This window comes from Pan paniscus, chromosome 11, assembly GCF_029289425.2.
Source record: "Pan paniscus chromosome 11, NHGRI_mPanPan1-v2.0_pri, whole genome shotgun sequence".
Taxonomy (NCBI): Eukaryota; Metazoa; Chordata; class Mammalia; order Primates; family Hominidae; genus Pan; species Pan paniscus.
Genome location: NC_073260.2, coordinates 98,858,032 through 98,884,398, shown reverse-complemented (window position 1 = coordinate 98,884,398; position 26,367 = coordinate 98,858,032). Strand labels below are relative to the sequence as shown.

Below are 26,367 nucleotides of genomic sequence, written 5' to 3'. Positions count from 1 at the left end.
ATCTGGTAGTTATGTCTTCGACATTTTCTTTTTTTCGTTTGGCTTTGCTTTTAGGCTGCTGAACCTCAGCTTCAGAAGAATAATTTATAAGAATTTATTTTATCAAAAAAGATATTGGTTTTGTAAAAGTGTGAAACTTCTTTTTAGTTAAAGGGAATTTTCAGATCCAATTATTTTGCATTTTTTTAAAGAAATTCAACATCTGCATCAATAATATTTTTAAAAGCACTGTAGAAGAAAGTGGATTCAGAAACCTTTTTGATTACAGTTTTCTGCTTGAGTACATAATCAACTTCACAGTCAGATGTTTTCAAGTCTTAGAATTATTAGTATTACTGATGTGCCTTATTAAAAGCATAAAAGTGCTTTTATTCTTCTCAGAAAATGTTGTGAAGCACGTAGATTCAATAATATAACCTTTGAGATTTGCAAGTTAATTTGGTAGCCTTCTTGTACTTGACAGACACAAACTTGCCCTAGGTTCTCACCTGAAATATATAAAAGGCTGAGCAAAGAAATATACACCCAAAAATTCTGAGAAATTCTTTCTCAACCTTAAGAAGCAGTCAGGAGGACAAATCAAATAAAAAATCCAACGTAATTGTAATGACTAATATTTTCTGTCCTAAAAACCAAGGGACGTGAAGAAATTATCCCCTAGAAATAATAATTTTCTTTCCTTGGTATTATACTTTAAAAACTAAAGTGCAAGTACAGATATAATATCTAATTTAAGTCTCATAACAAACCTAATTGTATATACATTTGGGATACATTGTTTTCCAATTTTTATACTTGAAAAACTTTATAGAGAGATTAAATAACATTCCTAAGGTCTAAACCTAATAAATGACAAACACATCAACTGAGCTTTCTGACTCCCAGTGTAGTGTTCTTTTGACTCTATAAAATATTTGTGAGCACATGCTGTAGCCACTTCAGACCAATCTTATTTAGCTTTTAGGTAACAAAGCTGAGGACTGTTTTTCTGTTGCTATAGACCCTCAGGCTGAAGATTTGTAAGGTGAGAATGGCCAGATGAACCCAGCATGCAAGAACATAGGCAGGGGGTGGAGTGGAGGAAGAACCTAAGTGATCTGACCAAGGAGCAGGAACTGAATTAATAATTGAGTTAAGAAGCAGACACTGTAGGGTAGGATTCAGGATCCAATCAGATGGCATCAAACCCTAGCAGGATCCCGTCAGATCACGCCTACTAGAATCACCCCATTGCAAGATCCAGTCAGATCATGCCTCATTACCCTATGCTTATAAAGCTTGACTCACCCCCACTGCCCTGGGAGGCACTGATTTGCAAGCTCTCCCTGGTGTTTTCTTACTTGTTGTGAATAATAAAATCCCCTTGCTAAATCCTCCTTGGTTGTGATCATCGGGCTGTGACCCACCAAGTGACCAAAACCCGTTGTGTGGGTGACAATACCAAAATGTGTATATCATTTGCTATACTAAGAACATAAACAAAAAGAATACATTTAAAAAATAAGAAAAATAAATATAAATAGAAGATCTAAATTTTTTCACCTCTGCCCCAACATACATGACTGCCCTCCTGTTTTGTTTTGTTTTTTTAACTTTTGAGATAGGGTCTCGCTGTGTCACCCAGGCCAGAGTGCAATGGTGTGATCACTGCTCACTGCAGCCTCGATCTGCCAGGCTCAAACAATCCTTCCACCTCAGCATCTTCAGTAGCTGAGACTACAGGTGTGCACAAACACATGAAGATAATTTTTAAATATTTTGTAGAGACAGGATCTCCCTATGTTGCCCAGGCTAGTCTTGAATTCCTGAGCTCAAGCAGTCCTCCCACCTCTGCCTCCTAAAGTGCTGGGGTTAAGGGCATGAGCCACCGTAGCAGAGCCTGCCTGCCCTACTTTGAAAATTATTGGTCTGTAGCATATACCTCAGTTTATCCTCTGAACTAAAATAAACTGGTCTTTCTCAATGCTCACCTTATAGGAAATAAAACTCAAAAGTCCTTAAAGATAACATAGTTCCAAAATGATGAAGGAAAAACTGTAAAAGACATTTTTGAGTCAAAAATTGTAGGATTTGATAACCACTTAAATATAAGAATGATTAGAGAAGATTTTCAGAATGTGTGTTAGTCCATTTTCACACTGCTAATAAAGACATACCTGAGACTGGGAAGAAAAAAAGTTTTTTAATGGATTTACAATTCCACACGGCTGGGGAGGCCTCACAATCATGGTGGAAGGTAAGGAGGAGCAAGTCACGTGTTACATGGATGGTGGTAGGCAAAAAGAAAGAGTTTGTGCAGGGGGGAACTCCTCTTTTTAAAATCATCAGGTCTCCTGAGACTTATTCACTATGCAAGAACAGCATGAGAAAGACCCGCCGCCATGATTCAATTACCTTCTACTGGGTCCCTCCTGTGACACATGGGAATTGTGGGAGTTACAATTCAAAATGAGATTTGGATGGGGACACTGCCAAACCATATCAGAATGACTTCTAGGTTTTGTTTTATCTTCAGTCATTAGGCAAATGCTGAGTATTTAAGTTATTGACTACAAGAGATGGGATACCTAAGTTTAGTTTTATATGAATATTAATTTTAAACTCTTTCCATAGGCTTACTGGCTCCTCAGTTATTCTCTAATATAAAAGACTTGTTAAGTCTTTTGTCTTTTTCTGTACGGGGATGACTTTCTATTTCTTATTTGATTTACACTAGTTCTCAACATTTCTAGATATTAGATTTTTACCCATTTTATATTTTTCAATTATGTTCATCCAGTTCACATTCCACTTAGTTTGTGCTGGCTTTTGAGAAAATAATTTATTTTTATTGGTTGAATTCATAACCTCTTGGTTTCAGGTATGTGTTGTTTAAGGAATGTTTTATCATTATGGATCATAAAGATATTCTCCAATATTGTTTCCTAGAATTTTATCAAACATTATCTTTCAAATTTAAGACTTTAATCTATAAGTTAAAAATTATGTATTTGATGTGAGGTAAAGGGCAAAACTAATTTTTCCATAGGGATAATCTATTTTTACAGCACTTCTATTGACAAGTCCATCTTGATTCCACTAAACCTCAAAGGTAATTCTTTCATAAATTAAGTTTTCAAATATATGTGGGCATAGTTCTGAGTTCTCCATCCCATTCCTCTGGTCTTCTCACCTAGCCCTGCACCAAAAGATACTGAATGGTTATAAATAGGTTATAATAAGACACAGCTCAGAAATATTTTTTTTCTTCCATAGGTTCTAGTTTTTTTTGAAAGTCATTCTTATGTACCCTTCCTGTCAGTGTCTCTGCCTACCAAAGAACATCCACTATCCTGATTTCTCATATCATAGATAAGTGTTAACTGTTTTGTACTCTATAAATTGAATAACACCGTATATGTTTTTTTGTGTCTGGCTTCTTTTCTTCAACTTTATGTTTGTGATACACGTGTATTTTTGTGTGTCATTGTAGTGTTCATTCTCACTGCTATATAATATTCCATTTTGACATATATTAAGAAAATTCCCTAACTCAGACTGGCTTAAACAATAAGGAAATGTATTTGCTCACATAACTGGAAGCCCAGAAGTAGAATAAACTCCAGACACAAACAAAGATGCAATGACATTTTTAAGAAATAAGTTTTCTTCCATCTCCCCATGCTACCATTCCTAAGATCATATGAAAACTGCCAGGGCACTACTGAGTTCAGCAACAGAGAGGGAGAAATTCTCTCTTAACCAAAGAACATACAGTTGTCCTTCAGCATCCACAGGGGATTGGTTGCAGGACCTCCCCACCCACCCTCATGCCAGGATACCAAAATCTGCAGATGCTCAAGTGTCTTATATAAAATGCCATAGTATTTGCATGTAACCTACACACATCCTCCTGTATGCTTTAAATCATCTCTAAATTACTTATAATACTTAATACAATATAAATGGTATGTAAATAGTTATTGTACTGTATTGTTTTTATTTGTATTACTTTTATTGTTGTATTGTTATTTTTATTGTTTTTTCCAAATATTCAGTTTGTTTTTTAAATACATGGATGTGCAACCTGCAGATAAAGAGGGCCTACCTGTACATTGCTCTCTTTAGTCAACTTGAGCCAAGTTTGTAAAGAGATACATTTCCGTCAAATAAGTAGGCAAATTTTGAGAGATCTACTACTCTGTGCCTCCCAAAATAATCTATCTATCTATCCCAAAAAGCCCCACATGTGATATTTACCAAAATATATACTCCATTACTATTTAAACTGTTCTGTAACAAAAGTGAAAAAAAAACTTTTATGGAATAAGTATATAACCATAGTTATGATAAAGACTACAAAATTAGGAAATAACAGAGCAATCACATCATTCTTAATAGAGAAAGCAAAAAACATTCCTATTAATGTCAGAAAATTTTTTGGTTATTCACCACTATTACTTAATTTTATTTTTTTCTGGATGTGTTAGCCAGTGACATTGAAAATGACAATCCTAAGATTACAGAAGAGAAATGTCTAAAAATTGGAAAAAAAATAAAGTGAAACATTTATGCTGGAAAAAGTTATAATTGTAGGCCTGAAAAAATTTAAATATAACTTAAAAAATTAGCTTAAACAATAAGATGATTCAGCAATTTGACTGAATGTAAATCTTTAAAATAGTTTTCTTCTATAGTCCTAAATTTAAACAATGAATTAGAAGGTATAATATAGAAAAGATACCATTTGTATTAGCAACAAGAAAGCTAGAATATTTAGTAATAAAATTAATTAAAACGCTCATGATCCATATGAAGAAAATTTCACAAGCTTGCGAGTGAGAAAGAAAAGAAGATTTGAACAAATAAAGAGACAAAACCTGTTTTTGGATGGATACATTCACTATTATCAATGTCAGTTCTCTCTAAATCTTTACATTTAATTGGATCCAGATAAAAATATCAACAACACATGTTGGAGTTGTTTGTTTGTTTGAGAAAGTGTTTCACTCTGTCACCCAGGCTGGAGTACAGTGGTGCCATCACAGCTCACTGCAGCCTCAGCCTCCCAGGCTCAAACAATCCTCCCAACTCAGCCTCCTGAATAGCTAAGACCACAGGTGCATACCACCATGCCCAGCTAATTTTTAAATATCTTTGTAGAGACAGGGTCTCCCTATGTTGCCCAGGCTGGTCTCAGACTTCTGGGCTCAAGCAACGCTCTTGCTTTGGCCTCTCGAAGCATTGAGATTATAGGCATGCACTACCACACCCAGCCTAAGACATTTTGTTTTAGACTATTTTAAAGCTTTCATCTAAAAACACGCAAAATTAAGAAAACTTTTACTAACAAAGAGTACTGAGGGGCATTAACATTACTATAGATTGAAATATTTTATAAAGTTATAGTGATTAAGCAATATGGTACAGCTACATGAATAGATTCATAGAACAAAATAAATAATAATAAACAGAAATAATAAACAATTATACCAGAAAATTAGTATATGATTAAGGCAACATTACATTTTATTAAGGAAAGGATAAATTAATCAGTGATGATCAACAGATACCCCTTTTATATAAAAATACTTTTGGATCTCTATACCAAAATTAGCATCAACATAATTTCAGATAAATCAGATAAAGATATATATATACATGTGTATATGTAACTATAACTATTACACAAATCCACAAATAATAAAAGACTGAAAATGTGACCACATTGACATTAATAGATTAAAAGCAGCATAAATTCAGAAGATTTCAGAAAAAAATACTTACATATCACTCCTACAAAAAAATAAGTTCACATTAAAGGAAATATAAATTTCCTTAAGTATAGTCTGCATGAATCTCAACTTCTAGAATTTTACCAAATGGTGATCCTAGCTTAATCTCAGTTTTAATAGGAGGCATGTAATTTAAAACTTACAATGTGATTAAGTTTTCCATCTGTTATATAGGCAAAATGAACATTTGGTATTACACCATGTGGCAAGAATATCGGAAAACAGGCAGTCTCAAAGCTTTTGGGTGAAATGTAATTGGTACAAACTCTGCAGAGAGCAACTGGTAGACTCTTTTGCATTAAAAATCTGCAAGCTTTAAAAAATAAAAACACATTTACATTAATTTATTACAGAGACGTGTACACATATGAAATAAGAAACATACATATATATTTAATGTAGCATTTCTACTAAGAGCAAAAGCTAATCCAAATCAATAAGAGGAATGAGGTACCTAGGACGGTCTTGATTTGGAATGATGTCCAAGTAATATTTTCTGCTCATGGGTGTGTGGGGAATCTACAGAGTGTGTATAAATTCTTTTGTTTGCACATGCAAGCACTCATATTCATGCATGCACACATACAGAAACACATACAATTTTTAAAAGCATATATAAGATAGTGGTATCAATAGTCCCAGCTATCTGGCTTGGACAACTGCAGATATGTTAGTTCTGGCCACTATCCAAGAACATTAGTTTACGGTGCAGGTTTAAAGATACGGGTATATAGATTTTCAGATAGTTGCTGAGACAGATTTTAATATTTTCTTAGTTTAGCCATATAAGATAGTGCAATTGTATTGCATATATGTTGTTATCTTAATGGGAAAATTAAGATAGCATTTCAATGAACATATTTTGGAGTAAAGAAAACCCTAGTACATTTGCTCAGCATTACGTTATGCAGTGGACTAAGTGTTTATGTCGCCACCAAAGTTCGTATGTTGAAACTCTATTCCCAGTGTGATGGTATTTGGAGGTGTAGCCCTTAGGACATAATTAGGTCATGAGAGTAGAGCCCTAAGAATGAGATGAGTGACCATATATGGAAAGACGAGACCACAGCTCTGTCTTTCAGACATTTAAGGATAAAAGAAGTCAGCGTCTGCAACCCGGAAGAAGGCCCTTACTGGAACCCTAGTCTACTGGCATGCTCATCTCATACTTCCAGCATCCAAAACAGTGAGAAATAAATTTCTCTTGTTTATAAGCCACCCAGTTTGTGATATTTTGTTACAGCAGCCCCATCTAATTAAGATATCCTATTTTGTTGTCCTATATTATCTCCTTCCGGTTTTGAACCAGCCTTCTTCAACTATTTGTTTCTGTGCTCATTCTATTTCTAAGCACATGCCTTCTTTTTTTGTATGTTATTTTAAACAACATACTTAGAAATGTGAAGAATCAGCAAAGGATGTATTAATAAAACTTAGTATCACTAACATTAATATGTGATCATTACAATTTATTTAAAATATTGAAAAATTTTAAATATAATATAATTATAATAGTATTCTGCTATTCACCAATAAAGGCTCCAGAACTTTTGAAGACCAAGTTTAATCTTGCAATTAGTTGAATCCGGAAATGTAGCACAGTGAAAGTTAACACACAGAAATTAGTTATGTTTAAAGAAATTGTAATTAACAGACTGATACTGAGAAGGATAGCAAAAGTAAATAGGTATAAACTACATTGTTTTATCATACAAGTATATTTAAGTGTTTTAATTATACTCTGAAAAACTGAAGCATCCCTACACATGTATATATTCAAGAGGGCAAGTGAAGAGGTCAAAGCCTTCTTTATAGGACAATATTTAGTAAAATTTAAATTTTGTTTAGGGTTGACCAATATTTTGATTTTCATTCACTCACAGGCCAAATGTTTAAGTTTTAGAGTTAAATAGTTCTATTAGACTTTTAATTATTGCGCATTCACATTCAATTTTGTTTTTTTTTGTTTTTTTTGTTTTTGAGACGCGGTCTCGCTTTTTCCCCCAGGCCAGACTGCAGTGGGCTTTCTCGGCTCACTGCAAGCTCCGCCTCCCAGGTTCACGTCATTCTCCTGCCTCAGCCTCCGGAGTAGCTGGGACTACAGGCGCCCGCCACCGCACCCGGCTAATTTTTTGTATTTTTAGTAGAGATGGGGTTTCACCGTGTTAACCAAGATGATCTCGATCTCCTGACCTCGTGATCCGCCTGCCTCCGCCTCCCAAAGTGCTGGGATTACAGGCGTGAGCCATCGTGCTCGGCCTGGTTAACTATTCTTGATAAATGAATGAAGAATACTCAACTAGCGTGCTATGTAAAATGTGAGTTTCTTCAAAATTAAGTTGTTGACAAAAAAGGCCTAAAGGATGCTGGGCTAAAACCCTGTAAGGTCTCTTTCAGCTCCAAAAGTTGTAGAATTGTGGTAGGTAATAGATAAGATGAACAAAATACATTTCCCCTCAAGTTTTACATTTAGATTTACACACAGAATAATGCTTACTACTTATAGGCTCTAAACCCCATATTTTTATAATATACAATTTTTACAGATAGTTCATACTTACAGGAATGTCCTATACAAAATTTACTAGCTGTATTTCCTTACTTATTTTAAATATAGTGCAATATCTGACGTTTTGTATTCATAACAATGGTGCATAGGTGAATAAAAAAAGTCAGATTTTTTTTCAATTTACAAAGCAATCTTATTATATTTCTATTTTTAACTACATTATGTAGTTTCAAAAATACTATACTAAGACATAAAATATTTTAAAATTCTAAATAGATGACAGCCTCCATTTAAGGTGGTTGTCCATAAAAATCTGTTCTCCCATTCTTCCATTACAATGAAATTATAGCTGGACCAAAGATTACACAACTTAACTACATTTTTTAGCCTCCTTTGAAGTTAAATGGTGATGTAATGATGTTGTACTGACAGAACGTGAGGGGAGAGATTTATGCCATTTTCAGATCTGGGTATGCTGCCTCCCACTTATAGTTACTATTCTCATAAACTGAAACCTGGGTATGGTAATCTGTTTCTACCATGTAGATGAAGCAATGGCAAGGCAGAGGCACACTATAAAAGGAGTCTGAGACCCCAAATAATCATATGGGCACAGCTTCCTGACACCCTGAAGCACCCTAATTAGAGTATTTTGTTAGAGAAAAAATAGTTGTTTTTTACAGCTACTGAATTGTTGGGTTTCTTTTTATAGCAACAGAGTCTTCACCATAACTAATGGCAAAGCCATTAAGTTTAAAATACAATACAGGTTGCACAGTTAAAATGATACAAATTAGAGTTAAAGAAAATATAGAAAAATATAAGGCCAAGGAAATTGTGTATCAATTCTAATAGGGGCAAATAATGGATTGGATAAGAGAATTAAATGATTTAAGAAAAATGTTAGGCTTTACCCAATTATCAGGAATAAGATTAGCTTACTAAATACCACAATAAAATGACTTTTTAAAGCTTTTCAATATATATTATCACTTTTACACCAACGGAAAAAGACACTACGCATTGAAAATTCATGTGTGTGTGTGTGTATGCACACATACACATGTCTTTTGATTTTACATCTGAGTATTTTTCTAACTGATATTTCAGGAATCCATTACAAATAGAAAAAAAAAGAAAACGCTATAAAGCCCCTGGTGAATATGAGATAGGTTGTTGTCAGAGTTCCTCCCTCAAATAACTCAGATTTTTAGGGTAGAATGCTTATCATTCAGACAAGAATCAAGGACCAACAAATTCACGGTTCTTCTTTCTCAAACTGTCTCTCAAGCACAACAAATGTTTGAGAATGTTGATTTAAAAACATACTTCGTTACCAACACATTTTCATGAAATATACAAAGACTACACTGGCAACTAAATAGATTCTCAGTATGAATTTTATACTAAGAATTATCTGCTTTGGATTAAACACAGTGTAATTTAATTCTGATAACTGAGGTATTATAATTATCTTAGTTTAAGGATTAAAATTTGAAATTTGATCATAATTCTTAGAAAGTCAGATGTGAGTGTAGTCTGTTTCCTTGATTTTTAATATTTATGTTGCATAAATATATTACATACTACTTGCATATCTGATGATACATAAGATAGATACTCAAAAATTAAGTTTATAGTAGAAAAAATTAGGATTTTTAATTTATCAATTCATCACTAAGTAGAAATATAAACAAATTTTGCCATTCATGAAGATTTTCCAAACATTTTGTGACAAATTCTCAGTAAAAATCTATCCTTTTGCTAAAAATCTAGCAAAAGAGAAAATGGTCTTTTGGCACTGGGATCAAGGGCATGCTGCTAATAATTTTTCAGTGTATACTGTTAATTTAATTTAGTAAATACCTTAATATTATCTTTATCATGGCAATATTTGTGAACTGACAAAACTATGTCTAAGAATATTTAAACATGACAAAAAATGTTTTCAAGTATTTTTCAAATATTCATAATATTCAAGATGTTTAGCAAAAAAGCTTATTCTACGATCTACGTAAGTACTCCTTTTATATTGCTTTCATTTCCTAATTTTTTTGTACTAGATATGATAAAGTGTACTTTTGTGAGTAGCAGCCATAAAAAATGTTTATTAAAAACATGCCAATCCCCCCTCACTAAATTCGTTTGCTAAGAAGACATACATTTTTGTCACTTATTTCTATAAACTGTAAGCCCTCTTTTCATTGCACAAGTAATCTGAAAGAATGAAAAGAAAATGTCATTGTAATAAGGTATGGTACACGGCAGTTTTTGTTTATTTTAGATCAAACTGGATCCTAGATCAAACTAAAATTTCTAGATTAGCGATAAATGTCCTGGTAACTTTTATTGCCCTTTGTTAATGAATAACACTTGACAACTAAGTAATGAAGAGGATATCATTGTATATCCTTTCTAAAATCAACTTCAGATTTTAAAGCCTCCTCTACAAGAGGCTTTTCTAAAAATCAACTTTACCCATTTCTTTAATTGCTACATATTGTGATATAACGAAACCTCTTTCACATTACTACATGATGCTTTATCAGTTATCAGCAGAGAACTTCATCAAGCTTGAAATAGACATTAGCTTTAACCCAACCTATGAGCATTTTATTTTCAGAATTTGCAATGCCTTTTAGGAATTATGCTCAAAAGTTACCCTCATTTGTGTGTGTGTGTGTGTGTGTGCACTTACATCCTATTATAAAAACGTTTTCACCAGTAACATTTACAATTTTTAGCATTCATTCATATGTACATATTTTAAGACAAAAAGTGTTTAAGAACTATGTAAACTAAATAATATGGTTGGTTGTTAAATATCCCCAATTTTGCGACAAGTGGTAATTATTTTTTAAACTTATATTTCATTATTCTTATTATATAGGTTTTTCTCTCTTCTATTTGCTTCTAAGTAGTAAAAAGTGTCAATTTATTCCAAATTTATTTATCTTTGCTAATACATGTAAAGTCATATAGAAGCAAGATACAGAAAGCAAGGGAAAAGTGTAAGAAAAATATGCATCTACAATTTTCACACTTTGGATTATAATTCTCACAGATATTGAACTTACTTTTGTCAGGCCTCTGAGCCCAAGCTAAGCCATCATATCCCCTGTGACCTGCATGTACACATCCAGATGGCCAGTTCCTGCCTCAACTGATGACATTCCACCACAAAACAGGTGAAAATGGCCTGTTCCTGCCTTAACTGATGACATTATCTTGTGAAATTCCTTCTCCTGGCTCATCCTGGCTCAAAAGCTCCCCTACTGAGCTCCTTGTGACCTCACTCCTGCCTGCCAGAGAACAATCCCCCTTTTTCCTTTACCTACCCAAATCCTATAAAACGGCCCCACTCGTATCTCCCTTCACTGATTCTCTTTTTGGACTCAGCCTGCCTACACCCGGGTGAAATAAACAGCCTTACTGCTCACACAAAGCCTGTTTGGTGGTCTCTTCACACCGAAGCGCATGAAAGTTGTTGCTGTGACTCGGATAGGGGACCTCCCTTGGGAGATCAATCCCCTGTCCTCCTGCTCTTTGCTCCATGAAAAAGATCCACCTACGACCTCGGGTCCTCAGACCCACCAGCCCAAGGAACATCTCACCAATTTTAAATCAGGTAAGCGGCCTCTTCTTACTCTCTTCTCCAACCTCTCTCACTATCCCTCACCCACTTTCTCCTTTCAATCTTGGTGCTACCCTTCAATCTCTCCTTTCTCTTAATTTCCTTTCATTTTCTGGTAGAGACAAAGGAGACATGTTTTATCCGTGGACCCAAAACTCTGGCGCCAGTCACGGACTCAGGAAGGCAGCCCTCCCTTGGTGTTTAATCATTGCAGGGATGCCTCTGATTATTCACCTATGTTTCAGAGATGTCTGACCACCCAAGGATGCCTGCCTTCATCCTTCACCCTTAGTGGCAAGTACTGCTTTTCTGGGGGGCAAGAACCCCCCAACCCCTTCTCTCCATGTCTCTACCCCTTCTCCACTTTTCTGGAGGGCAAGAACCCCCCAACCCCTTCTCCTTCACCCTTAGTGGCAAGTACCACTTTTCTAGGGGGCAAAAACCCCCCAACCCCTTCTCTCCATGTCTCTACCCCTTCTCTGCTTTTCTGGGGGCAAGAACCCCTGGATACATTATTTCCACACCCCGACCTCTTATCTCTGCACCCCGATCCCTTATTTCTACGCCTCGACCTCTTATCTCTGTGCCCCAACCCCCTTCCTGCTTTTCTGGAGGGTAAGAACCCCCAAACCCCTTCCCTCCGTGTCTCTACTCTCTCTTTTCTCTGGGCTTGCCTCCTTCGCTATGGGCAACCTTCCACCCTCCGTTCCTCCTCCTTCTCCCTTAGCCTGTGTTCTTAAGAACTTAAAACCTCTTCAACTCACACCTGACCTAAAACCTAAATGCCTTATTTTCTTCTGCAATGCCGCTTGACCCCAATACAAACTCGACAGTGGTTCCCAATAGCCAGAAAACGGCACTTTCAATTTTTCCATCCTACGAGATCTAAATAATTCTTGTCATAAAATAGGCAAACGGTCTGAGATGCCTGACGTCCAGGCATTCTTTTACACATCGGTCCCTCCCTAGTCTCTGTTCCCAGTGCAACTTGTCCCAAATCTTCCTTCTTTCCCTCCCACCTGTCCCTTCAGTCCCAACCCCAAGCATCGCTGAGTCTTTCTAATCTTCCTTTTCTACAGAGCCATCTGACCTCTCCCCTCCTCGCCAGGCCGAGCTAAGTCCCAATTCTTCCTCAGCCTCTGCTCCTCCACCCTACAATCCTTTTATCACCTCCCCTCCTGAAACCTGGTCCCGCTTACAGTTTCCTTCCGTGACTAGCCCTCCCCCACCTGCCCAGCAATTGCACCTTAAAAAGGTGGCTGGAGCTAGAGGCATAGTCAAGGTTAATGCTTTTTCTTTATCCCAAATCAGATAGCATTTAGGCTCTTTTTCATCAAATATAAAAATCCAGCCCAGTTCATGGATCGTTTGGCAGCAACCCTGAGATGCTTTACAGCCCTAGGCCCTAAAAGGTCAAAAGGCCGTCTTATTCTTAATATATATTTTATTACCCAATCTGCTCCCGACATTCAATAAAACTCCAAAAATTAAATTCCGGCCCTCAAATCCCACAACAGGAATTAATTAACCTCACCTTCAAGGTGTACAATAATAGAGTAGAGGCAGCCAAGTAGCAATGTATTTCTGAGTTGCAATTCCTTACCTCCACTGTGAGACAAACCCCAGCCACATCTCCAGCACACAAGAACTCCAAATGCCCAAACCGCAGCTGCAAGGGGTTCCTCCAGAACCTCCACCCTCAAGAGCTTGCTATAAGTGTGAGAAATCTGGCCAATGGGCCAAGGAATGCCCACAGCCCGGGATTCCTCCTAAGCCGTGTCCCATCTGTGCAGGAACCCACTGAAAATCAGACTGTTCAACTCACCTGGCAGCCGCTCCCAGAGCCCCTGGAACTCTGGCCCAAGGCTCTCTGACTCCTTCCCAGATCTTCTCAGCTTAGCAGCTGAAGACTGACACTGCCCGATTGCCTCCGAAGCCTACAGGACCATCACAGACGCTCTAGGTAACTCTCACAGTGGAAGGTAAGTCTGTCCCCTTCTTAATCAATACGGAGGCTACCCACTCCACATTACCTTCTTTTCAAGGGCCTGTTTCCCTTGCCTCCATAACTGTTGTGGGTATTGACGGCCAGGCTTCTAAACCTCTTAAAAACTCCCCAACTGTGGTGCCGACTTAGATATACTCTTTTAAGCACTCCTTTTAGTTATCCCCACCTGCGCAGTTTCCTTATTAGGCCGAGACACTAATTATCTGCTTCGCTGACTATTCCTGGGCTACAGCCACACCTCATTGCCGCCTTTTCCCCCAGTTCAAAGCCTCTTTCACATCCTTCCCTTGTATCTCCCCACCTTAACCCACAAGTATAGGACCCTCTACTCCCTCCTTAGCGACCGTCATGCACCCCTTACCATCCCATTAAAACCTAATCACCCTTACCCTGCTCAATGCCAATATCCCATCCCACAGCATGCTTTAAAAGGATTAAAGCCTGCTACCACTCGTGTGCTACAGCATGGCCTTTTAAAGCCTGTAAACTCCCCTTACAATTCCATTTCACCTGTCCTAAAACCAGACAAGCCTTACAGGTTAGTTCAGGATCTGCACCTTATCAACGAAACTGTTTTGCCTATCCACCCCGTGGTGCCAAAACCATATACTCTCCTATCCTCAATACCTCTCTCTACAACCCATTATTCTGTTCTGGATCTCAAACATGCTTTCTTTACTATTCCTTTGCACCCTTCATCCCAGCCTCTCTTCGCTTTCACTTGGACTGACCCTGACACCCATTAGGCTCAGCAAATTACCTGAGCTGTACTGCCGCAAGGCTTCACAGACAGCCCCCTTTACTTCAGTCAAGCCAAAATTTCTTCCTCATCTGTTACCTATCTCGGCATAATTCTCATAAAAACACACGTGCTCTCCCTGCTGATCATGTCCGAGTAATCTCCCAAACCTCAATCCCTTATAAAACAACAACTCCTTTCCTTCCTAGGCATGGTTAGCACAGTCAGAATTCTTACACAAGAGCCGGGACCGCACCCTGTAGCCTTTCTGTCCAAACAACTTTGACCTTACTGTTTTAGCCTAGCCCTCATGTCTGTGTGCAGTGGCTGCCACTGCTTTAATACTTTCAGAGGCCCTAAAAATCACAAACTGTGCTCAACTCACTCTACATTTCTCATAACTTCCAAAATCTCTTTTCTTCCTCATACCTGACGCGTATACTTTCTGCTCCCCGGCTCCTTCAGCTGTACTCACTCTTTGTAAAGTCTCCCACAATTACCATTGTTCCTGGCACGGACTTCAATCTGGCCTCCCACATTATTCTGGTTAACACACCTGACCCTCATGACTGTATCTCTCTGATCCACCTGACATTCACCCCATTTCCCCGTATTTCCTTTCCTTTTTCTCACCCTGATCACATTTAGTTTATTGGTGGCAGTTCCACCAGGCCTAATCGCCACTCACCAGCAAAGGCAGGCTATGCTACAGTATCTTCCACATCTATCTTTGAGGCTACCGCTTTGCCCCCCTCCACTACCTCTCAGCAAGCCGAATTAGTTGCCTTAACTCAAGTCCTCACTCTTGAAAAAGGACTACGCGTCAATATTTATACTGACTCTAAATATGCCTTTCATATTCTGCACCATCATGCTGTTATATTGACTGAAGGAGGTTTCCTCACTACGCAAGGGTCCTCCATCATTAATGCTTCTTTAATAAAAACTCTGCTCAAGGCCTTTTTACTTCCAAAGGAAGCTGGAGTCATTCACTGCAAAGGCCATCAAAAGGCGTCAGATCCCATTGCTCTAGGCAACGCTTATGCTGATAAGGTGGCTAGACAAGCAGCTAGATTTCCAACTTCTGTACTTCACGGCCAGTTTTCCTCCTTCATATCCGTCACTCCCACCTACTCCTCCGCTGAAACTTCCACCTATCAATCTCTTTTCCACACAAGGCAAATGGTTCTTAGACCAAGGAAAATATCTCCTTCCAGCCTCACAGGCCCATTCTATTCTTTCGTCATTTCATAACCTCTTCCATGTAGGTTACAAGCCGCTAGCCTGTCTCTTAGAACCTCTCATTTCCTTTCCGTCCTGGAAATCTATCCTCAAGGAAATCACTTCTCAGTGTTCCATCTGCTATTCTAATACCCCTCAGGGATTGTTCAGGCCTCCTCCCTTTCCTACACATCAAGCTCGGGGATTTGCCCCTGCCCAGGACTAGCAAATTGACTTTACTCACATGCCCCGAGTCAGAAAACTAAAATACCTCTTAGTCTAGGTAGACACTTTCACTGGATGGGTAGAGGCCTTTCCCACAGTGTCTGAGAAGGCCACCACTGTCATTTCTTCCCTTCTGTCAGACATAATTCCTCGGTTTGGCCTTCCCACCTCTATACAGTCCGAGAGCAGACTGGCCTTTATTAGTCAAATCAGCCAAGCATTTTTTCAGGCTCTTGGTATTCAGTGAAACCTTTATATCCCTTACGGTCCTCGGTCTTCAGGAAAGGTAGAACGGACTAATAGTCTTTTAAAAACACACCTCACCCAGCTCAGCCACCAACTTAAAAAGGACTGGACAATACTTTTACCACTTTGCCTTCTCAGAATTCAGGCCTGTCCTCAGAATGCTACAAGGTACAGCCCATTTGAGCTCCTGTATAGACGCTTCTTTTTATTTGGCCCCAGTCTCATTCCAGGCACCAGACCAACTTAGACTGTGCCCCAAAAACCTTGTCATCCCTACTATCTTCTGTCTAGTCATACTCCTATTCACCATTTTCAACTACTCATACATGCCCTGCTCTTGTTTACACTGCCAGTTTACACTGTTTCTCCAAGCCATCACAGCGGATATCCCCTGGTGCTATCCCCAAACTGCCACTCTTAACTCTTAAAGTAAATAAATAATCTTTGCTGGCAGGACTATGCTGAATCTCCTTAGGCACTCTCTAATTAAATGTCCTAGCTCCTCCCAATTCTTAGACCTTTAATACCTGTTTTTCTCCTTCTCTTATTCCATTTTTCAATTCATACAAAACCGTATCCAGGCCATCACCAATAATTCTAAATGACAAATGTTTCTTCTAACAACCCCACAGTATCACCCCTTACCACAAAATCTTCCTTCAGCTTAATCTCTCCCAATCTAGGTTCCCACGCCACCTCTAATCCCACTGGAAGTAGCCCTGAGAAACATCGCCTATTATCTCTCCATACCACCCCTAAAAATGTTCACTGTCCCAACACTTTACCACTATTTCATTTTATGTTTCTTATTAATATGAGAAGTCAGGAATGTCAGGCCTCTGAGCCCAAGCTAAGCCATCATATCCCCTGTGACCTGCAGGTACACATCCAGATGGCCAGTTCCTGCCTTAACTGATGACATTCCACCACAAAACAAGTGAAAATGGCCTGTTCCTGCCTTAACTGATGACATTATCTTGTGAAATTCCGTCTCCTGGCTCATCCTGGCTCAAAAGCTCCCCTACTGACCACCTTGTGACCCCCACCCCTGCCTGCCAGAGAATAACCCCCCTTTTTCCTTTACCTACCCAAATCCTATAAAACAGCCCCACCCCTATCTCCCTTCACTGACTCTCTTTTCGGACTCAGCCCACCTGCACCCAGGTGAAATAAACAGCCTTGCTGCTCACACAAAGCCTGTTTGGTGGTCTCTTCACACGGACGTGCATGAAAACTTTGAAGCAGGCATTTTGCTGTATTATCTCAATAACATTTTTATAACATGTTGAGGTAGATCTTATGTTCATTTTACAAATGAGAATACTAAGATTTGGAGAGCTTAACCAATTTAAGCCTGAAGTTACAATGTAATAGCAGGAAGGTGGACAAACATTTTTTCCGTTCTCCAATTCCTACTGCCTCCTAAACATGTTTTACAGACATGGATCTCTTAACAATGGGACATGCTCTGAGAAATGCATCACTAGGCAATTTCTTTGTTATGTGAACATTACAGTGTACCTACACAAACTTAGAAGGTATAGCTTACTACATACCTAGGCTATATGGTAGAGCCTATTCCTGCTAGGCTACAAATTTGGAAGCATGTTATTCTACTGAATACTGCTGGCAATTACAACGCAATGGTAGTTGTGTATTTAAACATGTCTACACATAGAAAAGGTACAATAAAAATAACAGTATTATAATCTTACGGGACCATCATCATATAAGCAGCGCATTCCTGACTGAAATGTTGGTTAGGCAGTACATCACTGTATTTCTTTCATTCTTAGAAAATGAAGTGAAGGGGAATATAATTTATTTTCATATACCTACCTCTTCTCAACAAGTTCCTTATATTTTTTGGCCATAGGGGAAGATTCTAATATTCACATCTGAATATCAATTACCTTTAAGCAAAATACAGTGTCTTCATAACCCAGAACTTGAAAAATCACAAAACTTGTTTTCCTGGTACATGGTGTCAGGCCTCTGAGCCCAAGCTAAGCCATCATGTCCCCTGTGACCCACATGTACACATCCAGATGGCTGCTTCTTTCCTTAACTGATGACATTCCACCACAAAACAAGTGAAAATGGCCTGTTCCTGCCTTAACTGATGACATTATCTTGTGAAATTCCTTCTCCTGGCTCATCCTGGCTCAAAAGCTCCCCTGCTGAGCACCTCGTGACCCCCACTCCTGTCTGCCAGAGAACAACCCCCCTTTGACTGTAATTTTCCTTTACCTACCCAAAACTTATAAAACGGCCCCACCCCTGTATCTCCCTTCACTGACTCTCTTTTCGGACTCAGCCTGCCTGCACCCAGGTGAAATAAACAGCCTTGTTGCTCACACAAAGCCTGTTTGGTGGTCTCTTCACACGGACACGACTGAAACATTGTTTTGTAATATATAATATTTAAAATTTCTGGACTATGCCATAACTAGTATATTTTATTCACTTGACAATTCTATTCATGATTTTTTCCCCTGAAATGTTTTCCATCATTGAAACACTCTTGGACCTATGATTTTTTATCAGGCACAATGGTATCCTCTTCATTACTTAGTTGGCAAAAGTGTTAATAACGAAGCGCAATAAAAGTAATTTTAGGACATTTATTGCTAAACTAGTCACTTTTTTGTGCCATTGAAATAACAACTGAGACTTAAATTACTTTGTTAGGGGAACTTTTGATATACAAGTAATTTATAATTTCTTAAAAGTCCTTAGTCAAAATAAGGCAAATTATCTACGTACTAATTAAGCTAATTGAACATTAAAGATTAAAATAACTTTTAGACTACCTAATCTTTAGATTATTTTAAAAGATCACTGTTACATGAAGCTAAAAGAACATGATAGTTTACTAAGGACAACTAAAACCAGATTTAAATTAGTATATTCATAAAGGTATCTTTGAAAAAATATAAAAATGTAACACACTTCAAATAATACTCGCCGGAACCTTTCAGATAATTTTTAATGCACCAGATTTATTTACCATTTCAAAAGATCACGATATAGGCAGATACCTTCAAAATTCTCTGGGGGCAAACAAATCAGTATATATTAGATGTACAGGGACTGCAGCCAAGACAGGCATGAGTTCCTAGGTTATAAATATCATCTTTATAAAAAGTGGGTATTTTATAGGACATCCAAGTAACACCGACTTATAAAAGCAAACACTGTACTTAAAATGTTGGCCACATATGAAAGAATAGCTGAAGGCTTTAGGGGATTGAAGAATGGATAAACTCAACCAACTAAAAACACATTACTCATCCCTCAGAACCAAAATACAGGAAAAAAAAAAAAATACAACAGGTTCGCACAACATCCAGAAAAGTTCAGGGAATATGAAGTGTTTCTTGGCACCCAGTTCTTGCTGTTTTAAAATCCGTCCCTTCGTTGTTGGCTAGGCCTCTCTCCAGGGAAATTAGCCGGGGCAAGAGGCAGGGGAACTGTACATGTGGGAGGTCCTGAGGGCCCTTGCACCCACTCGACCTCCGCCAAGCGGATGGCCAAGCGCCACCCGGAAGTGTCCACTGGTGGGGGCGGGAAGGCACCGTAGTCCTAGGTATCCGCGGGCAGAGCGCGGGCCAGGGCGTGCGCGAGGTGGGGGGTAGCTGGGAACGGAGGAGGAGGGGCCCGCGCGAGGCTCCGCCTCTCTCCGGCTGCGGCCTCGGCTACAGCCAGGGCCCAGAGGGTTCCGAGTCCCGGGAGCGGAGGTCGGAGTCGGGTTCCTGTAGAGGCTGCTCCTCCTTGTCCCCGCTCGGACGTGGTCCCCGCTGCTCGAGGTGCAGCTGCAGCAGGGCCCGGCGGTACATGGCCTCCAGCTTCTCAAGTCGGGCCCTCAGGGCCCTGGGGCTGCCCGGCTCGTCCTCTCGGCCGCTGTCTCTAGCCCTCCGGTTCGTGCTGGCCTCTTCAGGGACCCGGCGCGCCTCCGCGGGCGTCCCGTCGCCGCCTTCGCCGGGGAGCCGCAAAGCCTGACGGAAGAGGCTGCGGTTCTCGCGCTTCAGCCGCCGGTTCTCGAGCCGCAGCCGGGCGTTCTCCTGACGCAACCGCGCGTTCTGCCGGTCCCACTCATCCCGCGCACGGATGGCCTCCAAGTGGCTCGCCGCCAGGTCGGCAAACCGCTCCTCCAGCTGCTGTCGGGCGCCGTCCGCGCGGCCTCGCCAGCCCACGCCGCCGCCGCCGCCGCTGGGGCTGCCCCCACCACGAGCCCGGCCGGAGCGGCCTGGCCCTCGGCTGCCCGCAGCACCGTCCCCGCAGCAGCAACTCCCGCGCCTAGTGGCGCCACCACGCATGCGCCACATCGGTCCCATCCCAACCGCGCCGCCAGCCCCGTGGGCTGAGGGGCCGCGCGGCCAGGCGCGGGCAAGTTCGGGGCCGGCAGGGCGGCCGGGGTGACGACGGAGGAGGAGAGGAGGTCGCGGGCGGCGGCTGCTGGCTTAGAGCCAAAGGAGGCCGGGAATTTGCCCAGACTGAGGCGTGTCCTGTCTCCTGTGGTGGAGCTGCCCCCTGGGCCTGCTATCTCCAGGCTGCGCTGACACACAATTCCCCCGGGGAGTGCTTTGCTGTTCAGCCCTCCGGCTGCGCGGGAAAAAGCGTGTATCCTCAGCTGAGTTGTGCCAGGGCGCTTCCCTGCAGGCCTGGGCACTGCAGGAACTAGCCGTCCTCGCCCGCTCCGGAGTGCAACCACCAGTGGTTACTTTGCTCTTTACACGGCGTTCTCAAAACTAATGATAATAGAATGATCAGTTCTGAGACAGAGCTATGGGGCAAGTTGAAAAGCTCTAAGTACTTCATTTAAAACCCAGTGGTTTAACCCACCCCTATGTTTAATAAAACATTAAAGAGAATTGGGCTGAGTACCTGTCATGGGGTTTCCCAGCGGAAACACCTGGCTCTCCAAAGAACGCAGTCAATTCCCAATTTGTGAACAGCCAGGAATTCACTCTGTAAATTGTTCAGAACGCTATAGAAACTAGGTCATACTTAGTTGATTTGTTCAGGCCAACCCCCAAAACCTATGAAACAAGAAGTGCTCTGTTTATTGAAGAAACTGAATACTTCGTTCCAAAGTTTCTGGGATCAAGGATGTACATCTCATTGAATGAATCATTCCTTCTTGTAGGGTCTCAACCTACATAGTAACGGGATTATTGCAAAGTAATTTAAGGATTAGGTACTGACGCCAGAATCTCTTGAGCAAGTATGCCCTAGCAAGAATCTACATGTCTAACAAGGTCCCAGAGAATTCTCAGGATAACCAAAATTTCCAAACCACTGGAGCAAGTAACGAACAAGAAAAACATATAAGTACATACATAGGGTCTTCATTGACAAGTACAAATAAGGGGAAAATATTTACTCAATTTTTTTGTACTTTTATTTTGTTAGGCAAGATCTTAAGAGACCACAACACCAAATGTGTTCTCAATTATCTCATTTTATAACATGAAAGATATAATTTTGGAATTTCAAAAAATATAAATTTAGTTTTAAGAAGGACCACATTCCAGGCCAGGCGTGGTGGCTCACGCCTGTAATCCTAGCACTTTGGGAGGCCGAGGCGGGAGGATCACAAGGTCAGGAGATTAAGACCATCCTGGCTAACACAATGAAACCCCGTCTCTACTAAAAATACAAAAATTAGCCGGGCATGGTGGCACGCGCCTGTAGTCTCAGCTACTCGGGAGGCTGAGGCAGGAGAATCGCTTGAACCCGGGAGGCAGAGTTTGCAGTGAGCTGAGATTGCGTCATTGCACTCCAGCCTGGGCGACAGAGCAAGACTCCTTCTCAAAAAAAAAAAAAAAAAAAAAGAAGGAGCATATCATTCTTGAGATGGAGTTTCGCTCTTGTTGCCCAGGCTGGAGTGCAATGGCGCCATCTCTGCTCACTGCCACCACCACCTTCCGGGTTCAGGCGATTCAAGAAGGACTGTATCATTCTTAATTTACATTAAGGTTGAGGCTGCAAGACTGCTGTGAGCTATGATCACACCATTGTACTCCATCCTGGGCGACAAAGGGAGACCTATCTCAAAAAATAAGGAAGGGGGAAGGGATGAAGGGAGGGAGAAAGGGAAGTTTGGAAGAAAAGGAAAGAAAAAAATGTGGAAAAAATCGATCCAACAAAAAGGTATTAAGACTCATAAAGACTGTCTTATGTGGCAGTGAACATTTGTCTTATGATTTGTTAATGGAGAGTCCACCAATCTTTCAAATACGACATAGAGACAATGTCATTTCTAAGTTGAAAGTGGAGTTGAGACAACAGAGTGATTAAAATGATTAGTACTAAAAGTATATACTTGTATTTATTTTAATTTACCTAGAATAATATGTCAAGAATCATATACTCGAAGATGAAAATTACAACTTTTCTGAGGATGGTAGCACAAAGAGTAAAAATGCTTCTCCAGACTTGTAGTTTGTTAATGGTCTACATATAAAAATATTACTGGGCAAATAATATGTACCTATATATGAAAATAAAATGGAAAAAATTTGGAAAATATATGGAACTGATCAAATTTAAAAGAAATGCAAGACTACAATAATACTTAAAAGAAAACATATAGAATAAGTATATAAGTGCTTGATTAGAAAAATAAAAGGTAGATAGATACCTGTGCTGCTTTTTAAGACTGGGGGCTTCTGAACAGTAAAATTGCTTGCTTGCTAAATAGAAGAAAGTCTTAAAGGACATAGGTCACTCTTTTCTGACAACTGGTTCATCATTGTTCCTTAAGCTACTCTTGCTCAAGAAAAAGAATTCTGCTATAAAAAGAATTCTGCTTAAACAGTTTTAAAATTAAAAAGAAAATGACTACTTGCACTTTGCATTTAGGAAACTCTAAGACCAAAGATTATTTCTTGACTAAGGTTACGAAGTTTGAAGTAAAAGAACATAAAAATGCAAGTACAGCAGTCCCTCTTATTTGTAGGGATGCATTCCAAGATCCTCAGTGAATGCCTGAAACCTTGGATGGTAATGAACCCTGTATACACATACAGTCTTCCTTCTGTATTGGTGGGTTCCACACTGGTAGACTGAATCAACCACAGATCAAAAATATTTTTAAATAAAAATACAATTAAAAAAACAAAAATACAGTGTAACAACTATATACATAGAATTTACAGGGCTTTGGTTAGTAATCTAGAGAGGATTTAAAGTATATGGGAGGATGTGTGTAGGTTATATGCAAATACTATGACATTTTATATAAGGTCCTTGAGCATATTATCAAGAGTCCTGGATCCAAACCCCCAAGGATGCTGAGGGACAATTGTACCATGTTTTTTTTCCAGTTGATAACTGACATAGCCACTGAGTGACCGATGGGTGAGTAGGGTCAACAGCATAGATGCAGTGGACAAAGATGATTCACATTCCTATCAGGATGGAAATGGTGAGAGATTTCATTACATTACTCAGAATAGTGCACACTTTAAAACTTACGAAATGTTTTTCTTTCCTGGGATTTTCCATTTAATATTTTTGGCCAGGGATGACTGCAAGTAACTCAAACCGTGGAACATATAGTTTGTATTTATGTCTCATGTTGGAATTATAATCCCCACTATTGAAAACAGGGCCTGGTGAGAGGTGATTGGATCATGAGGGTGGGTGGATTTATAATGAATGGTTTAGTAACACCCTTTTGATTTTGTTCCCACAAGTGTGAGTTCTCGTGAGATCTGGCTGTTTAAAAGTGTGTAGTACCTCCCCGCTACCTCTTGCTCCTGTTTTTGCCATGTGAATTGCCTACTCCCCCTTTGCCTTCCACCATGAGTAAAAGCTTCCTGAGACCTCCCCAGAAGCAGATGCTAGCACTATGCTTCCTGTGCAGCCTGCACAACTGTGAGCCAATTAAATAACTTTTCTTTTAAATTACCTAGTTTCAGGTATTTATAGCAATGCAAGAACGACCTAATACAGGAAGTATTAATAAATAAGTTTAGATGAAATCTTGAGGGTAGAGCCTTTATGACTGGATTAGTGTCTTTACAAGAAAAGGCACCAGAGCACTCTCTCTGTCTCTCTATCTCCCAATCTCTCTCTCTCTCTCTCTCTCTCTCTCTCTCGCTTGCTCTCATTCTCCTTTCTTCCATGTGAGAAAAAAACCAAGAAGGTAGCATCTGCAAGCCAGCAAGATAACTTCACCAGGGAATTGAATTAGCCAGTACCTTGATCCTGGACTTCTCAGCCTCCAGAACTATAAAGAATACATTTATGTTGTTTAAGCCACCCAGTCTACGATATATTGTTACAGCAGCCCAATATGACTAATATAGTACCTTTCACTTTTTTTCCTCAATTATCTGGATCGTAAAGAATTCATCAAGGCAGAGTTATACCCCACCATTTCATAAATCTGTGTTAGTTCTCTTCATCTCAAGGGAGTTTTCGCCTCTTTTAAACATTGATATGATGGGTATGTTATTGTAGTTAGCTTGATGGTGGTAACTTTTTCACATTGTATAGGTATACCAAAATATCACATAGTATATGCAGGTTATACAAATAAAAGTTTACAACTTTTGTCAATCTTACATCAATAAAGTTGAAGAAAAAAATTAACATTGATAAAATAATGTCTTACCAGTAATTTGATAATTTGATGCTGAAGTCCTTCCCTATGTTAACATTTCGTAAATCTGTCTTAGCTCTCTTCACCTCAAGGTGCTTTTCCCCTCTTTTAAACATTGATATGATGGGTATGTTATTATAGTTAGCTTGATTGTGGTAATCTTTTCACATTGTATAAGTATACCAAAATATCACATTGTATATGTGATATCACATATCACAGAATATCACATTGATGTATATACCGTATTATCAATAAAGCTGAAGAAAAAATAAAACATTGATAAAAAAATGCCTTACCAGTAATTTGATAATTTGATGCTGAAGTCCTTCCCTATGTTAACATTTCTTGTGCAAATGGATCTGCAAATAGGGTGTGAACTTTTGGACTTAAAGGAACAGTTTGTAGTGTGTGTGTGTCCGTGTGTGTGTGTGTGTGTGTGTGTGTGGTGTAATACAAATGGCTCTTGGATAACTAGGATGTTGAAATTATTTATTCTTACTTTTCTTACATAATCTTAAAGGAAGATTTTACCAAGTAAAACTATTAACCACTTAATAGTCAAAGTTAGACTATCCAACAGGCCTAGCTAATTGAAAGTCACCAAGAAAGGTTTGCAGAATGCTGAATTATAGTGAAATAGGAGGTAGCACTGCCTTAATAATAGTAAACCTTGTTAATGACTTGTTTTAAGATACAGTGGATACTTTTTAAAAATTAATAAATAAGATGTGTTTTGGAGTCAGACATACCTGGATGTGACAAATACCACACTCTTTTTACCCCAGATATATGACCTTGGACATCCTCCTGAAGCCATAGTTTCCTCATTTGTCAAATGGAAATAAAAGCAATATCTACTTCACGGGATTTTTGTGAGCATTTGGGTATATATTAAAATACTCAATAACTCTTGTGCTACAGTTTGGTTTGTTTGACCCCTCCAAATCTCATGTTGAAATTTGATCCCCAGTGTTGGAGGTGAGACTTAATGGAACCAGTATTGGAGGTGACTTAATCGAAGGTGTTGGCATCATGCAGCAGAACCCCCATGAATGGCTTGGTGCCATCCTCAAGGTAAATGAGTGAATTCCAACTTTACTGGTTCCTGAGAGAGATGGTAGATAAAAGGAGCATCGCACCTTCCCACTTTCTCTTGCTTCACCTCCTGCCACATGATCTCTGCACACACTGGCCCCCCTACACCTTCCACCATGAGTGGAAGCAGCCTGATGTCCTCACCAGAAGCAGATGTTAGTGCCATGCTTCTTGTACAGCCTTATAAACCAATTTTCTTTATAAATTATCCAGTCTCAGGTATTCCTTTATAATAAAACTAAATGGACTATGAACTATTATTATTTTGTAGTTGTTTTTATTTTATAAGGTAGACATTT

General features: G+C 39.4%; 1 protein-coding gene and 1 long non-coding RNA gene across 2 annotated transcripts in view; both read right to left on the bottom strand.

Annotated features, from left to right (window-relative positions):
- The window catches only part of LOC129393099 (uncharacterized), a 280,185-nt gene that overhangs the window by 36,063 nt on the left and 217,755 nt on the right, over positions 1–26,367 (bottom strand). The gene's annotated exons all lie outside the window — the stretch shown is intronic.
- Positions 19,339–25,219, bottom strand: TUSC1 (tumor suppressor candidate 1). The gene has a single exon (XM_034967265.3). It carries the CDS (start codon positions 20,691–20,693, stop codon positions 20,055–20,057), a length of 639 nt encoding a protein of 212 aa, XP_034823156.1. The 5' UTR covers positions 20,694–25,219; the 3' UTR covers positions 19,339–20,054.

What these genes read in the sequence shown, in the direction of transcription:
- TUSC1 (XM_034967265.3), bottom strand. Translation starts at nt 20,693, where the DNA reads ATGGGACCGATGTGGCGCATGCGTGGTGGCGCCACTAGGCGCGGGAGT.